General features: G+C 39.5%; 1 protein-coding gene across 2 annotated transcripts in view; it reads right to left on the bottom strand.

Annotated features, from left to right (window-relative positions):
• Nucleotides 1-18,879, bottom strand: part of OXCT1 (3-oxoacid CoA-transferase 1) — a 161,645-nt gene that overhangs the window by 117,001 nt on the left and 25,765 nt on the right. For both annotated transcript variants that reach the window (XR_008201178.1, XM_052658974.1), the window contains exons 6-7: nucleotides 12,722-12,828; nucleotides 10,014-10,074 (exon numbers count right to left, since the gene is read on the bottom strand). Coding sequence is in view for 1 of the 2 variants with exons in the window: in XM_052658974.1 (XP_052514934.1) it covers nucleotides 10,014-10,074; nucleotides 12,722-12,828 (168 nt within the window). In the remaining variant the exon portion in view is untranslated. The remainder of the gene's footprint in view (nucleotides 1-10,013; nucleotides 10,075-12,721; nucleotides 12,829-18,879) is intronic.

The raw sequence follows: 18,879 nt of genomic DNA, 5'->3' as shown, positions 1-18,879 counted from the left end.
ACAGGCTCCCTTTTCCTAAAGCAGGTTCTAAAACTAGAAATGCTCTATATTAGAGAAGGACGATGCATATGTCCTCACTATTTTTATGAGAAAAAAATTCCACACAGGTATTCTTTTCTCTCCTCTTAAGTGGTCAAGTATAAAAGATGTTCACTAAGAACTCATGAACAATCACTTAGAACATACATATTTATGATGAAATTCAAAAGCCTAGGTTTATACAGTGTAGACAGATAAAAGACAAATTTGTGAAGCCTCAAAAATTATACATAGATACAAAGCCAAAAAGCCCAAAATAGCTAGAATAAAATCTACCAATCCATCAAAAAAGGAGGGATGTATTATTAAAATGACTTTCTTTTAGGATCTCTGCACTAACAATAAAAAAGTAGCACCAAAATTTTGTAAGGATAATGGCATACAATGACTTGCTGTAATTGGTATTTCTACCCCACAATGCAATGAAGTCCATTGTAGCTGAGATAAAGGAACTCTCACAGAGTTCTCGCATTGTTACCAAGCAACAAGAAATAAAATGTCAGGATTAGCACTTGATTTAATATATTTTTACCATTAATAAACCATACTTCTATCCTGCTATTCTTCTGGATATAAATGGTCATTAGTTTAAGGATTATATTCAGTACTCTTTAAGAGTATGCAAAAAAAAAAAAATTGCAGTGAAGTTAATTTGGGCATTCACCAACTTCATATTTTTTGTATTAACTGCTTCCTTGGCAGAAACAACAAATAATAATAGTGATTCTATTACTTAGAAGGTTATTTTGTCAAAATATTCAACTACAATGTGTCTTCACTAAATACATCTTCATTAGTATTCAAATATTTTCAAATTAGTTTTGCATTTTATGAAAAGTCAAGGAAATGTCTCTAAACACTCCAATACTTCAAAATAAGTAGAATCAATCAGTTCATTTAGTTGTGTAAGGATATTATCATCTGTCAAAGCAATGTATATCTGGCTAAATTTGTAGCATGAAGAATTTATAGCTATCTCTTTCAGAGAGGCATAGCAAACAATTAAAAAAAATGAAATCCAAAAGCATGAATAAAATCTTATAAGTGAAAAACTGTAATAAGAGAAAAACATGTAAATTAAGGATATTAGATAATTTAGCAGGCTTAAAAATCAATCATTTAAAATGATATCCATAGCTCACCACGTCTATTCCCAAAGTTAACACTTGAGAAAGTGACTGTATTAGGCCTTAGGAGTGAGGGATCCCAGGGTTTTTGCTAGACTGGTGGGAAGAGGCTGTTCCTTCTTTATATTTTGCATCAAATAGCTTTCCTACCCCACCTGTGTTTTTAAAGAACTTGTGTTGAGTGCTCATCTCAACTGGCCTGTGGGAATGAAGTAAAGAAGACTGGGATTAAACAGGTCCTTGCTGTCCTCATCTTCTGCCTAACGAAGAGAAGTAGAAAGCATTACCAGGTAAATACTAAAGTGCAGTGAAAGGCATTTACTGTATTACGTTTCACACAGTGAATGTCACATTTGACATTTCAGCCAAGTTTTCATAAACATCACATCTCCACATGTCAATCAGAGATTTGTGTGCGGGCATAAATCCCACACAGGCATGAGCAGGGGTCGTCTGTGTGTGGATGTGTGTCCTTAACAGTGCATCTGTCTAACAAAGTTTCTCAATGTGGTTAGATGTGTTTCTCTTGGGTGGATAGAACCTTTCATTTTTTCCTGTTTGGACCTAATTCTTTTTCCTTTTTACTGTTTCTTGGAAAAACTATGAGTTTCTCTGTAGTATCAAAAGGCATTAGCAATCTAAAGATTAAGAACAGAAGCAATCTAAGAGGAAAGGAATTATGTTTATCTCTTGGGAAGTTTCATTTTTTCTAAAGCAGGATGGAAGATGACCAGTCTCTAAAATGTTGATACACTAACTGGCCTGCTTGGTGGAGATTAAATGTTCACAAGATCCACTGAAGTGATTAAATCAAACAGTTAAAACAAACCCACTGCGTTCCCACCTTCTAGTATAATGTGAACTAACCACCAGTATGATTTCCTCTACAAAGGTAATGCATAAGCTGGTATCAACACAGAGTTTTCCAAAGAGGGCCAGAAAGTCACAAAAGCCAGGAGGTTCCAATATAAAAATCACATTCTCCATTCATCTCAGAGTTTTAAAGTCAGATTTAGGTCTTATCATCCCAGGAGCAATTACAAAATGAACTAAGTATAGAAATCATACTTCACACAGGTAGGAAGAAGATCCTGCCATTACTCTCAAGATGGCTACCCTCACGTAAAGATTCATTGGCCCACCATCTCACACTGGAGAAAGGGGAGTATGGCATTTCAACTCTTCAAGTCCACCAGGAATATTCCACCTGCTCCTTCTTCTGCCACCCAGCTTACTGCCCCGCCGGATACTGCATAGCTATCTTCCTTACTTCCCTGAGGTCTCTATTCAAATGTCATCTCAGTAGCATTATATCTCATCTCTGTTATAGACCAACCCATCCAGATTTCACTTTTGGAATTCCTGGTGGTCCAGTGATTCTGCATTCTCACTGCTGAAGGGCCAGGTGCAATCCCTGGCTGGGGAAGAAAGAACCCAAAAGCCTCACAGTGCAGACAAAAACAAAATTTAACTTTCTTCTCTTGACAGCTGATGTCCCTTTTCATGCTTTGTTCCATTTCTTTAGTATTGATCACTATCTAATATACTATACATTTTACTTATTTATTGTACCTATTGTCTATCTTGAGCATCACCATGTAAGCTTGTGAAGGATATAATATCTGGTGCTTATTTCAAAATACTTCAAGAGGGGGCTTCCCTGGTGGCTCAGTGGTAAAAAGTCCACCTGCCAAAGCAGGAGACGTGGGTTCAATCCCTGATCCAGGAAGATCCCACGTGCAGAGGAGCAACTAAGCTGTGTGCCACAACTCCTAAGCCTGTGCCCTAGAGCCCAGGGAACCACACTATGGAGCCCACGCACCACAGTTCCTGAAGCCCACCTGCCTGCAGCCTGTGCTCTGCAACAGGAGAAGCTGCTGCAATAAGAAGCTGACACGCTGCAGTGAAGAGTAGCCCCCACTTGTCACAACTAGAGAAAGGCCAACCACAGCCACAAAGACCCACCGCAGCCAAAAAACAAACAAATAAATAAAAATCACTTAAAAAAATATTACAAGAGGAGAAGGAAGGAGATGGGGATGTAGATGGGGCAGGAGTTATCAAGGGTGGGCAGGTATTGGAACATTAGGATGAACTCAGATAGGTTCATTACACTCTTCCATTTTCTGCTGTATATGTCCATTACCTTTCATAATAAACATTAAAAGCAAAAATCTATAATACCTTTACACTGCAACATGCCCTTTTCCTCCTCCACTAATCAGAAACATGTCTTCATGCCCAGATGGCAGATGAACCCCTAATACTTTCCTTTAATTAACCTCCTCAGGAGCCATGGCACGTGCCAAGCGCTAGCACAGAACACAGAAGTCACAGTCCCCAGAGCATGGCTCTTCTAAACAAAAAGTCTTATGATATCACTTTGGAAAATGATTTTCCATATGTCCACACCTTATGACTTTGACGTTTTTTAAAGGGACTGATAATCACAATATTCCTGACAGTGGGTCTCTCTGCAGGAAAGGCAGGCAGATGACAATGAGAAGAAGCAATCCTCTAATTCCTATAGGTAGGTCTGGAGGTGTTTGACTTATTATTATGCCTTCTAACCTGCACAGGCTACATGTATATAATACCAGTATGCATCAAATATTATGTAATAGACATAATTATTTCACAAATACATAAATATACCATAATATAAATATAATAAAAATAACTTTACTGAAGTTATAGTAACGAATATATTTGTCTTAACTAAAAGCTGAAATTAGCTAAAACAGGTGAAGAAGCTTTGTGTAAACCTTGCCATCTTCTAACACCAGCCAGAGCACACGTTTGACGAAACCAGCCAGGTTATTTTGGTCACAGGCAGCCTTAACAGCCTTCTGTGGCTGAGTCAGATGACCTTTCCTGACAGCACAGACATGCCAGGCTGCTTGCAGGAGACAAAATATCTACAGTCTCCTGAGTGAAGTGTTCCCGCCCCTCCTCCGGGGTTTTCTATTATAAGTTGCCTTTTTAAAAAATGCAGAGACAATTCCCAGAGAAACCTAGACTGATGGGATATGCACCCAAGAGACTGGCCAAGGAGCACATGGGAAGTCGAGGGTTAACAGATCCCTGCAGAAGCCAAATGAGTTCCAGAGTCCTGCTGCTCATGATACACATGGAACACAGCACCAAGAATTGTTCCCTGGCTGGTTTTGCACTTAAACTTGTGAAGTTTATCAGGGAAGATTTCACCCACTCAAAGAGAAGGTCCAGAAATAACACTGCCTGGCCTAAAAAGAGAAATGTGTTTGTGGCATGTGTGCCAATATGTACACCCACTTGTACTATTTTTCCCAAGCAACTACCCCCAGGTTCCTTAAGAGGGAGAAAGAGAGCCAACTTTGTGATGAAACAGACCACTGGCTGCAGGTTTTAAGAGATGCAATGCAATATTCCTATCAGTTTTGTTAAAGGGAAAAAGACATACTGATCACCTCTTTGGTTTTCCACAACTCACTTTTGTTTAGAACACATCTGAAAGGTAAAACATTTCCAAAAAGGAGGAATGTCTCACTTTAAGAGAAACCAGAAATAATTCATGCCAAGGGTCATTTTGATATTCTCTTCAAGATAAATATACTGGTTTTACGTCTTGTCAATTAGAGGAGAAATTATGAAGCAAAAAAAGAAAGAGATGGCTCGCATGTTCTTTCACCATCCTGTTTCTAAGTTCAAAAAGAGGGACTTCCATGGTAGCCCAGTGGCTAGGACTCTGAGCTTCCAATGCAGTGGGCAGAGGATTCGATCTCTGCTCGGGGAACCAAGATCTCACATGCTGCACAGCACAGCAAAGAAAAAAGTCCCCAAAGATTTTAAGGTACCTGAGGGAATCATCAGGGTTTCCCTGTATGGTAAAGAATCCCACCTGCAGTGCAGGAGACCTGGATTCAATATCTGGGTCAGGAAGATCCCCTAGAGAAGAGAATGGCAAACCACTCCAGTATTCTTGCCTGGAGAAGCCCATGGAAAAAGGAACCTGGCAGGCTACAGTCCATGGGGCTGCAAAGAGTTGGACACAACTGAGCAACTACACTCTTAAGGAATCATCACTAATATTTTAGATATTTATAGTACTACCACCCCCTGACCCACTGACTCCCTTTAAAACTCAAGTTATAGTGGGTACCAAGGGAAAAAGGCTGAAAAGATGCAGCCCCAGGAGTGGGGTGAAGCTGCAAGGAGGCAGGCTTCATCCCAGATCCTGCTACTGAAAAGTTCTCCCTGGTCTGATCTATAAGAGAAAGAAGATGAGCTAAAAGGTCTAAAAAAAATGTCTTTGTCTGAAATGTAGGGTGCAGTTGTTGTCAAAGTGCACACTGCTTTAAGTTCCTGCTGGACTAGAATAGACATTCAATCACCACATTCAGGGAAGTTTGTGAAAAGCTGCACAGCTCAGAGAGGCTACGTAACAGAATGAACAGAGTCTAAGAGGAGGACTGAACCAATTCACAGGGCTACTGATCCCACCCAGGATGATGCTCTTCTCAAAGCCCTCTTGGAGGCAGATGGTATAAGAGGCAAAAAGACCTTCACTGGAATAACTGGCAAAGAAGACTGGAGATAGAGGAATATACTGGCCTCTAACTCCCTATCTGCTAGATTTTAACAGTTAGCATTGAAATGGACTACTTTCAGAAATTCAGTATCTTTCAGGATTTTGAAATATCACCCACTGATGATGATTTGAGAGTATTTCATGAAATAGTGGAAAAGCGCAGGCACCTGGGAATCATGTTTCCTATGGGTCTATCTTAGCTCCACCTAGCTGTGTGACATAGGTACGCAACCTCACCTCTCTGTGCTTTATAGCCCTCATCTGTAAAATAAGGATAATAATGACTCCTATCTCATAAGATTGTTGTGAACATTTTTTAAAAAATCAATTAAAATATAGAAGTGAGTAATATATAATAAATACTTGATTAATAGTAGTCATTATTATTGTCAATACTGAACAGGCAGGAAAATATGCAGCTAATTTATGATCTCTAAGGACTCCCTATTAAACCAGCTCACAATCACCCATCTTACCAAGACCACTATACAAGAAAGCAGGATAGGGCTGGAGGAAAAGAATTATCGAGTCCTGAAGGCCAATGCAGGTCACAGAGTACCCAGAACACAGCACAGAAGAAGAGCTGGAGGTCCAGGGTACTCACTGGACTAAGAATAATACAAAACTCACACCCTAGATAGAATCTTCATTATCAGAAAACACCCAGTCTACTCATCAACCCCAACTTCAAATATTTTACGCTTCCAAGAGCTCAGTTCTTCCAGTTCAACCTAAAGCCATGTGGACCTCTTCTACTATGAGCAGGCAGAGGGGGCAACCTTACCATAATTTATTGTCTAAATTGCTGTTTTGCTTACATTCCTAAACTAGAATTACAAATTAGATTTCATCTTGATACTTCTAATTAGCCTCTGTCTAATAAAGCTTTCTACAGGGATGATCATGTTCTTATCTATGTTGATCAACACAGTAGTCACTAGTATATGGAACCGATGAAAAGAAACTGAACTTTTACTTTATTTAGATTAATTTAAATTTTTAAATTTAAATAAGGACAGAAATAGCAAGGACATAACAAAAGTGGAAGACATTAGCAAGAGGTGGCAAGAACACACAAAAAGAAGAGGTGGCAAGAACCACACAAAAAAGTCTTAATTACCCAGATAACCATGATCGTGTGGTCCCTCACCTAGAGCCAGACATCCTGGAGTATGAAGTCAAGTGGGCCTTAGGAAGCATTACTATGAACAAAGCTAGTGGAGGTGATGGAATTCCAGCTGAGCTATTTCAAATCCTAAAAGATGATGCCCTGACAGTGCTGCACTTAATATGCCAGGAAATTTGGAAAACTCAGCAGTGGCCACAGGACTGGATCCCAAGGAAAGGTAATATCAAAGAATGTTCAATTCTGCTCATTTCTCCTGCTTAGCAAGGTAATGCTCAAAATCCTTCAAGCTAGGCTTTAGTGGTACATGAACTGAGTTTCCAGATGTACAAGCTGGATTTAGAAAAGGCAAGGAAATCAGAGATCAAATTGCCAACATCTGTTGGATCATAGAGAAAGCAAGAAATTCCAGAAAAAAACATATACTTCTGCTTCACTGACTATGCTAAAAGCTTTGACTGTGTAGATCACAACAAACTGGAAAATTCTTCATGACATGGGAATACCAGACCACTTTACCTGTCTCCTGAGAAACCTGTATGCAGATCAAGAAGCAACAGTCAGGACTGGACATAGAGCAATGAATGGACTGGTTCAAAATTGGGAAAGGAGTACGTCAAGGCTATGTATTGTCACTCTGCTTATTCAACTTGTATGCAAAGTACATCATGCAAAATGCTGGACTGGATGAAGCATAAGCTGGAATCAAGATTACCGGGGGAAATATCAACAACCTCAGATATGCAGATAATACCACTCTAATGGCAGAAAGCGAAAAGGAACTAAAGAGCCTCTTGATGAGGATGAAAGAGGAGAGTAAAAAAGCTGGCTTAAAATTCAACGTTCAAGAAACTAAGATCATGGCATCCAGTCCCATCACTTCCTGGCAAATAGATGGGGAAAGTAGTGACAGATTTCATTTTCTTGGGCTCCAAAAATCACTGCGGACAGTGACTGTAGCCATGAAATTAAAAGACATTTGCTCCTTGGAAGAAAAGCTATGGCAAACCTAGACAGAATATTCAAAAGCAGAGACATCACTTTGCTGACAAAGGTCCATATAGTCAAAACTATCATTTTTCCATTAGTCATTATGAATGTCAGAGCTGGACCATAAAGAAAGCTGAATGCTGAAGAATTAATGCTTTTGAACTGTGGTGCTGGAGAAGACTCTTGAGAGTCCCTTAGAGGGGGACTAAGGAAATCCCAAAGGAAATCAACCCTAAATATTTTTTGAAAGGACTAATGTTAAAGCTGAATATCCAATCCTTTGGCCATCTGATACAAAGAGCTGACTAGTCACCAGAGAAGACTCTGATGCTGGGAAAGACTGAGGGCAGGAAGAGAAGGGGGTAATAGAGGATGAGATGGTTGGATGGCATCACCGACCCAATGGACATGAGTTTGAGCAAATCTGGGAGACAGTGAAGGACAGAGGAGCCTGGCATGCTGCAGTACATAGTCACAAAGAGTTGGACACAACTTAGTCACTGAACAACAGCAAGAGTTTAAATTAAAAGTTGCATGTGGGTACGGGCTAGCATATTGGACAGTGCAGGTATGATCAATTAGGAGTGGCAGTCAGCAGCACTATATTGAAGGGGATCCTAATGTGAGTCTGTCTAACAGGACAGAGTGCTGTGAATAAGAGATGTCTGTTCTTGTACATGGGAGGGCAGCCTTTATCATATTTGCAGGCTCAAATAAAGGATTTTATCTCCCTTTCCCTTTTGCCAACAGCGAACATCTTTTCAAATATCTTCACTAATTCTCAGACTACTAGAGGTTCACTTCCTGCTTTCAGAAGAGATAAGACTAGCTGAAAAGAACTAGATTATAAAAGGGAAAAAAAAGAAAGAAAATCACCCAGGACAATGCATATTGCCCCCATAGTACTCAGAGAAAAAATAGTCGTTTGTGGCAGTTTTACAGAGGTACATACAATCAACAGAGTTAAACTACCAGTTAGTTTAAGCTGTGTTATAGGCTTTTTTCAGTACTGTTATAGGTGTGTGCAATGGAGAGGTCATTAAGATGATTTGATTTTTAAAAATTTCACAGATTAAATCACATTATCCATTTTAAATGCAGAAAATATACTGAAGCCGTTGCAAAAGAAACCGTCCTGCCAATGTTGAAAGTACCACATTTCCCAGCACTTTAAAAATAGTATACTTCAAATATTGTCAATTAACCATTCTTCCATTAGAGGGGAAAAAAAGAAGCCAAACTATGGCTATCCAGTAAAATAATAATACACTGTACTTTCCAAGAGAATTCTAACATTTGACTGTTTCAAAAATACAGCAGCACTGCCTCCATGAAATATCATTTTGGCCAAGAGCTTGAAGGAATGAAAAGATGTCAAGTACAATGGTACCATAACAAGAAAAATCAAGAACATACATTCTCATTTCCAGATCCCAAGATGGGATCCTATAAAGCCCTCTTGTGGGGAAATATATCTCAAATCCCATGAAAATCTGGTTCCAAAGTGATCCTCAAAGCCTACATGAATCATTTTGAAGTCTCCTTTCAGGTTCTAACATATACACACAAAATGGCAGGGTTTTGGTTATAAGCACCTATTTCTATCCCAGAGCTTTAACCCTAGGCACGTTCTAGAATTATTCAAGTCTCTTCCGAATGAACCCTGAGATGTTTAAAGGAGAGTCAGTTCGTGCATTAATTCAACTGTTCCAAACAGAACTACATCGAAGCAAGGAGTTATACTACCCTCCTTCCTCCTCAAAGTATCACCACTCTCTGTCACAATGAGATAAAGAACTTCTCCTGATACAACTTATTATTTGCCTTGGGATTCTGTTTAGAAAAATTCATCCCTGAGATTTTACCCAAGAAGGTCCACTTTGCTCAAGTACCAAAGAAGTTTTATGAGCTGGTCAGCCTCATAGCTTGGTTCCCAAAGTGAGCATTCTGGTGAGATCCTAGCTAACCAGAGAGCTCAAATTCCAGCAAAATTTAAACTATCATATATTTAAATAGAATCCTTCAACATCTCAAATGAAAAACATGGTCACTGTCCTTCTTCATGAAAACAAATGAACTGCAGTATTTTTTCTTAAACTAACACATAACATCAACTTTAAAAAAGTAACATTAGGAAATCAGAAATAACCTCTTCTCTTACCTCCACCACTGTAGTTTCTGCAGCTTTGCACATCGGCAAGTTGAAATTCCTTGCACTTTTCCTACAATAGGGGTGAGGGAATAAGGGAGTGTGGAAAGAAGGCAAAAATAAGTGTCTCTCTCAGCTTTAATTACAGACTAAAAGAATTTCTGTAATCTAAGACTCCGTGAATCTTTTTAAGAGTATATCGTATTTTCTATAAGTTCTATAGCTATTTTATATATAAAAACAATGCAATGGCCACTTAATGGAATCATATCACATTTACGGGGTTAAGAGAAAGAACTAGTTTTCATTTTCAACATATAATTGTATACAGAAAAATAAAATGGATATTAAAGGGTCTAATTTCTCTAAATCTTTTAACTGAAATGCTACTTTGTTTCTGTAGTTAAATATTTCACTGAACTTGCTCTTGTTAAACATTAAGAAAAGTAGCAAGTGCTTTATCTGAGAAGGTATAGTAATTATACTCTTATTAAAGAGAAATCTATTGCTGAAATTAACTGAAACATTCATGGGTAATTTGTGAGTCACTTATAAAGATCATTCTGGAGAACCAACTTCCAATGAAATTTTTGAAACTACAACCCCCACATCAGACCCTGAGGTATAAAAAGAGGGGGCCAATTTTGCTGATGCTTCTGCATTCCCAAGTTCCTAAATTCATGCACTTACTCTAATAATAAAAATTGAAATGTGTTCTTGTTTCTGAGAGTGTAAATTGAAAGGAAAAATTCTTTTGTAAAGAGGAATAATTCATAGCTGTGTCTTAACAGCCCTTTGTGCTAGCAATGTTTCTATCAGTTGGATTCAAGGATAGGTGTGTCCTTGAGAGAGGAATATCTCTACGTACTTTCACAAGCTACTGTGTTGGATTCCATCAAACATCCAGCATCAAAACTCCAAGGACAGAGTGGCCTGAGGAGCAGGTATGCAGGGCCCACCCACTCTACCAATGGCCTAGACAGACCTCTGTACCAGTTGTCCCACTAATCATGAAGGTCAGCCTAGAAGTCAGGATCTTAAGAATCTAGGCCAGCTGACCACTGGCGATAAGCACTCTCATTTCACATCAAAGCTCAATGGCTACTGAGCAGAAACCACAGGCATAAAGTCTCTGCTCAGAATAGCCCTTGTGCTGTCTTTAGACAACAGGCAGTAAAGCACAGGATAAACTCATGGAAATATTTTAGGAATTCATTTTCATTTGCTACTACACAATTTCATTAATCTTCAAAAAAAAAAACTAGCTTCAAGAACATTACACCAAGGTGTCAAATAAAGGTAGACAGCATTCAGTGTCCTCTGTAATTGCTGAAATTAGTTATAATACCCAAAACTGACTAAATCTGGGGACTTCCCTAGCAGACCAGTGGTTAAGACTCCACATTTCTACTGCAGGAGGCATAGGTTCGATTTCTGGTCAAGGAACTAAGATCCTAAGTGCCGTGGCCCCACCAAAAAAACAAAATCAAACAAACAAACAAAATTGGCTAAGCTCAAAAAATCAAATACAGTATATTTAACGTCATATAAAGTGTTAGTCACTCGGTTGCGTCCACTCTTTGTGACCCCATGAGCTGTAGCCTGCCAGGCTTCTCTGTCCATGGGATTCCCCAGGCAAGAATACTGGAGTGGTTAGATATTCCCTTCTCTAGGGAATCCTCCCATTCCAAAGACTGAACTCTGGTCTCAGGCACTGCAGGCAGATTCTTCACCATCTGAGCCACCAGGGAAGCCAATGTCATATAAGATCTTCAGAAATGAAACAGTAACATGAGAGTGATCACTGATAATTTAATTGTGATCATACCAAAGCTGCATTTGGTAAAGATTCTTTAAAAATCACTAACAAAAAGCAGGAAACGGACCATATTATAAAAAAGAAATCTAGTTCGGTAACCTAACAGGTGAAGTCTTCAAAATCAAACATTTTGAAAGCTTTTATGAGTATATCCAATGGTGGCACAATTTTCAAAACACAACTACATAATACCTAAGTCCAAGATACTGAAACTTGGTATTTAGTATGCTTAGCATAATCAAAAGATGTTGAAATCTATTAAGTGGCTTAATCTATCTGTGGCCATCCAGATAACGAAAATGAAAGCTAGGCATTATTAATGTTAATCAACTTTCCAAACATCATCTTTATAAGCATTTTCTAGTATACACCAACAAGCTTGGAAAAGAACTGACCTAAATGCTTATTAGCAATATTTTTCCAGAATATCAAACTAACTTAGGTGTTTTAAGACAATGCATACAAATAACAATGTCAAAAATATAATTGTGTGCTTCTGTCAGCTTTTCTAAGTATGTCACAACACTGTACTTAGTCTTAACCACTAAAGTACACAGGACAAAAGTATATGTGACTATATATAAGACTAGAATAGATTCAGATAGTCAAACAGTGCACCACGGGCACCAGTCAGAACAGATGTCCTCAAGTGCACCAAACCAGCATGGCCACACAGCAATGGTTCTGCACACACCTACACACACACACACACACACACACACACACACACACACACACACACACACACACACACACACACACGTGATTGATTTTAAGCAATCTTTAATATAAATTTTTAAACACCAAACACATCAAGATATCCATTTTGTAATCATAATTTTGAAAACATAAAGTTGCTAACAGGCATTACGTTGAACATTTTTTAAAACCATTGTACTACCTGAAAATCACGTTTCCGGCTCGGTCCGCCTTCCAGGCTTTTACCAAAGCAAAATCCCCTGTGATTGCTTCCTCCAAGATAAAATGCTGACCTTTAAACTCCCTCACCTGCAAGAGACAAAGGGCATCATCAGGATCTCCACAGGGCTTGGTTGGTTGTGATACCTGGTCTGATGTGTGTGCATGTGTGTGCTCAGTTGCCCAGTCACGTCTGACTCTTTGAGACCCCATATACTGTAATCCACCAGGCTCCTCTGTCCATGGAAGTTTCCAGGTAAGAATACTGGAGCAGGTTGCCATTTCCTACTCCAGGGGATCTCCTCTACCCAGAGCTCAAACCTGCGTCTCTTGTGTCTCCTACATTGGTAGGCAGATTCTTTACCACTAAGCCACCTGAGAAGCCCCGCTAGTTACTTATTTGTCTAAGCGTAACTTACTTATTTTCTTATGTGTGTTACTAAACTATTAACTTCCCAACCCAGGGGCAGGTGGGTTCTTTGCTACTGAGCTACCTGGGAAGACCCACTTGCTCTGACAGAGACAGATAAAAGGGATACAAGCCTAGTTAGGGCAAGAAGGAGAAGATCTAAACTGAGACTTTTTATCATACTAAATGGGTGTGGAGGGTAGTTTGGGGATGATTCAAGCGCATTTTATTTACTGTGTACTTTATTTCTATTATCATTACATCAGCTCCACCTCAGATCGTCAGGAATTAGATCCAGGAGGCTGGGGACCCCTGGACCAGGGTTCACTCAAAGTGGTGAAGAGGAAACTAAGGAAGCAGCATGTGCAAAGGCCCAGTGGTAGGAGAGCTCGGTAACTCTGAGGAACTGAAAATTCTACATGCTTGTGGCACAGACTGCATGTGTTAGCACTCACTTTACTGTTTCTGTGAATAAGTTACATACTGACATGAAAAAGGCCCCTCTTTCCCTCCACTCTGGCCTCCATGGTGGCTCAGACAGTAGGAAATCCACCTGCAACGTGGGAGACCTGGGTTTGATCCCTGGGTCGAAGAGGTCCCATGGAGGAGGGCATAGCAACCCACTCCAGTATTCTCACCTGGAGAAATTCACAGACAGAAGAGCCAGAGGGCTACAGTCCATGGGGTCACAGAGTCCAACCCAGCTGAGAGACTAACACTTTCAGTTTCCCTCCACTCTAGAAAAAAACTATATAGTTGCATGAAACGGGCAATGCATTATTTTCCTACCTAAAATAGTTTTAAAAATCCATTCCTCTCTCCTAATTAATTCATAATCATCTGCTGGGATTTTTATTGGGATTCCTAGAATTTATAGACTAATCTGGAGAGAACTGATATGTATGCCATTTCCCACCTGTGAGCGTAATATAGGCCTATATTTTTTTAAGTCTTCTTTTACCTCCTTCAATAGTTTTATAATTCCCCCCTCAAAAGTATATATTTCCTAGGTTTACTCACAGGTGCTTCATGGTTTTTGATGGCCACTGTGACTATTATATTTTATTCTATTACACCTTCTTTTCTGTCATTACTGGTCTAATGGAAGGCTATTGATTTTTGTATGTTTACTGACTTTTAATTCTACTCCAAATGGAAGAGATGGGGAGAAAAAGCATAAAGCAAAACTATGCTGTACCATTTTGTTCCCTTTTTCTTCATGGGGACTTAGCTCTGGGAGTTGAAACAAACAGAGGAAACAAAATCAACATTACACTCCCATCACCACATGGGATGGAAGCCATTTGAAGGCTGAAGTCCATTCTCATTCCTACTGCGCCTCCTAGTGGAAAAAACTGCATGCATTTTACAGAAACTTTTGAGAGACAGTTTGGGTACATATACTTTTCTTAAACTATAGTTTAAAAAAAGAAACTTTTTAAAAAATTATAGTTAATTTATAATATTGCATTAGTTTCAGGTATATAGCAAAGTGATTTAAATCCCAGATATGGGATTCAGATATCCCATATGTGTACATATATGGGATTTCTGGGTAGCTCAGCTGGTAAAGAATCTGCCTGAAATGTAGGTGACCCCAGTTCTATTCCTGGGCTGGGAAGTTCCCCTGGAGAAGGGATTGGATACCCACTCCAGTATTCTTGGGCTTCCCGGGTGGCTCAGACAGTAAAGAATCCACCTGCAATTTAGGAAATCTGGGTTCTATCCCCAGGCTGGGAAGATCCCCTGGAGGAGGACATGGCAACCCACTCCAGTATTCTTGCCTGCACAGCACATGTATACATATACATATACATATATATATTCTTTTTCAGATTCTTTTCCATTATAGGTTATTATAAGATATTGAATAAAGCTCCCTGTGTTACAGAGTAGGTTCTTATTGTTTATTTTTATATAATAGTGTATATATGTTAATCCCAAACACCTAACTTATCCCTCTCCCCCACTTTACCCATTGGTAACCATAAGTTTGTTTTCTATGTCAGTGAGTCTATTCCTGTTGTGTAAATAAGTTCACTTGTATCAATCTTTTAGTTTCCACATACGTGATATCATATGATATTTTGTCTTTGACTGATGTCATTTAGTATGATAATCTCTAGGTCCATTCATGTTACTGCAAATGGAATTAATTCATTGTTATGGCTAAGTAATATTCCATTGTATATATGTACTACATCTTCTTTAACCATTCACCTGTCGATGGACATTTAGGTTGCTTCTGTTTCTTGGCTACTGTAAATAATACTGCTATAAAACACTGGGGTACCTATATCTCTTTCAACTAGGATTTTTATCTTTTCCATATATGCCCAGAAGTGGGACTGTTTTCCACCCTGGCTGCACCAATTTATATTCCCACCATCAGTACAGGTTCCCTTTTCTCCACAGTCTCTCCAGCACTTATTATTTGTAAACTTTTTGATGATGGCCATTCTGACCAGTGTGAGGTGATACTTCATTGTAGTTTTGATTTACATTAAAACAGAAATCATTTCTTACAGAACAGTTTCCTTAAAGGTATTATATGACACATTATGTCAGAAAAGATTAATGAATTTAGGGAATTACAGATGAATGAGGATCATATTAATATGAACTTAGATAAATTATATGAAGGATATTTGTAAGATGCACATCAACAGTTTTTTCAGTTCAGTCACTCAGTTATGTCTGACTCTTTGTGACCCCACGGACTGCTGCACGCCAGGCTTCCCTGTCCATCACCAATTCACGGAGCTTGCACAAACTCATGTCCGCAGAGTCAGTGATGCCATCCAACCATATTATCCTCTGTTGTCCCCTTCTCCTCCTGCCTTAGTTTTTTTAAGTCTTATGAATTTCAGTCATCACTAATGATGATAGTTGAGTCTTTTCCATGCAGACCTAGAAAAACACATCTAAATATACGCCAACTCAGGGCAAAGTAAAAACACTGGCATTTTTTTCAATTCCAATTATATAACTTCCTGAAGGGGCTACACATCAGCAGTTGCTAAGTGTTAGCTATTTTAAAATTTAAAAACAGGGACAGAATTGGTTTTGTCAAACTAGCTATTATACTCACTTGAGTCACTCATTTCACAGTCTCCACGATCTCATCTTTCCATCCTTTCTTGAATCCACTCCATTCAAATGTTCACCATTCCAGAAAAACCTTCTGTTCCAAAAAAATCACCCTTTAAGGTCACCAATGACCTCCACATTTTCAGCTGCAATGGTCAACTTCCAGTCCTATTACTCAACTCCTTCACTCTCTGACACAGTTGATCACTCCTCGCTTTGTAAAAGTTTCCATCTTCCAAATCACCTCCCCTGGATCTCCTCTTTACCCACTGGACACCCTCATTTTATTCACTGCTTCTTTTCCTCTTTTCAATCTTTAAATGCCAGGCCTCTTCTAAACCCTTAAATGCAAAAGAGGTGTTCTCTGCACTCCAGCCTTCATCACTCAAGTCCCATGGTTTTAAACACCACATGCTGATAATTTCTGGGTTGGGAAGATCTGCTGAAGGGATAGGCTACCCATTCCAATATTCTTGGGCTTCCCTGGTGGCTCAGTTGGTAAAGAACACGCCTGCAATGCGGGAGACATGGGTGCGACCCCTGGGTTGGGAAGATCCCCTGAAGAAGGGAAAGACTACCCACCCCAGTATTCTGGCTTGGAGAATTTCGAGGACTATATAGTCCATGGGGTTGCAAAGAGTCAGACGTGACTGAGTGAATTTCACTTGCTGATGCCTCCAAAGTTCCTATCCCAGCTCTCAACCCTCCCTGAGCTGACCTAAAGCCTACTGAGTAGCTCCTCTTGGAGGCCAACGAATCTCTTAAACACTTCAAGTCCAGAAAGAGCTCCTTGTTAATTCTCATACTTGGCCCAAGTCAATAAGCAGCATGCTTGATTCATGTCTTTTCTTACTCAGTAAATCGTGTTGGCCCTACTGTCAGTGTATTTCCCACCTGCAGCCACTTCTCACAAATTCCACTGTTACCACCTCAATCTAAACCGCCTTCTAATTCCAACTGGATTAGTATTAATACAACAGCCCCTCATCTCTCTTGCTGCTTCTGCTTCTGGGTCTCCGACAAAAAACCCACTCCCAAAAGCCACAGTGATCTTTCCAAAATGTAGCTGAGATCCCATCACTCTCCCACTTCTATTCAACACTCTCAGCCCCTCACCACACTCAGTGAAGTCCAAGTTCATGTGACCTGGCTCCTGCCTCTCTTCAATCTCTAATCCTACCACTCTCTGCCTCATTCACTCTGTTCCAGTCTCAGTGCCCTGCTATGGCACACCCTCGGCAAGCCTGCCAAGGACCATGTCCTTCCTCTTTCTTCTGACTAGAGCACAGCCTACAATCTTCACCCGGCTCATTCTCCTATCTTATTCAGGTCTCTACCAAACATCACGTCTCAGAGAGGTTCCCCTGACCCAGCCTGGAACACACCTTCCTGGCCACTCAGCACCCTCTCTGCCTTTGCCCTACTTGATTTGTTACATTATGCATTTGTCTCTTCATTCCTGGTCAGTTCCCCCACTACAGGGGGACTTGGCCTAAAGGACTCCTTTTTCCACCACATTTGGACTAGTGCCTGGCAAACAGAAGGACCTCAAATAACTATCGCTAATCCAAGGAATTCACTCATTTCCTCTTCCCACCATAATCAAGGAAAATAAAGTTGGCTAACAAGAATCATTTCTAGAGATTATCTGTTGTATTCCCCGGGATTCAGACAAAATTACCAAACTGCTAGATGCCTACACCTGACTCCAGGCTGAAATGAACCCAGGCATTCAGGACAGATTCTAGTCTATCCTTTGTTTTCACAGGGTGAGTTAATGATGTAACTTCTAGCAAGTTCTCAAAGCATTCACCAGATTTTGCTGGCTATCCTGATCTATATTAACTAGGATCCATCTTAATAATTAATTAGGTTCCTGTCTTTTTCTTTGCGAAAACATTTTAAACCTAATTAGGCAAGAAGCAAGATAGAGTATAAAAAATGTTAACAAAAGCTTTGAGTCAATATAGGTAACCCTAAGCAGAAAAGGCACAGCTCCAGATGAAGGACGCTGCTGGAGACAAACATGGGACAGCAGGGGGATGAGAGTAATGACCTTTATCTTCCCTCAAAACCCCAAGGGGCACAGCTAACATCCCTATACGAAGAAAGGTAACAAGACCCCTTGATATACTAAGTTCTCACTTCTCTAGAGATAAGTTCAGCAGTCCATGACTTTTGTTAACTCTCATGAGCCATGTGGGCAGAGAGAAGGGAAAGATACCAAAAATGCAGCAATGAGATACTGGCCTGTGTCATTTTAAAAACTGGCTCCTGAATATCTCAAATACCTGTATCTAGAGTTCTATTCTTTTCTAATGTGTGAGGAAAGTTACCTAGTATAAAGATACTCCATCCTATCCAGCACTTTAAATAAAACTAAGTTATTCAGTCTAAGGCTCAAATGTGTCCAGTGTACAAAATGAAGGATAAAGAAGATAATATAAACTTGGTATTTATTCTACTCATATATTTATAACCATTCTCTGCTTTTTAAGATTATAGACAAATTTGTGATTTCTTTAGCTTTTTTTCCCTTCTTCAATCATATCCAGAAGGGGCCTGAACATGAAGGGTTTAATATCATACATATTATGGTATTAAATAAAGTAGCTGTATTTTATTTTCCACATAAACATAAT

The sequence above is a fragment of the Budorcas taxicolor genome, chromosome 20, assembly GCF_023091745.1.
Source record: "Budorcas taxicolor isolate Tak-1 chromosome 20, Takin1.1, whole genome shotgun sequence".
Lineage (NCBI taxonomy): Eukaryota > Metazoa > Chordata > Mammalia > Artiodactyla > Bovidae > Budorcas > Budorcas taxicolor.
This window is presented reverse-complemented; position numbering and strand designations above follow the sequence as displayed.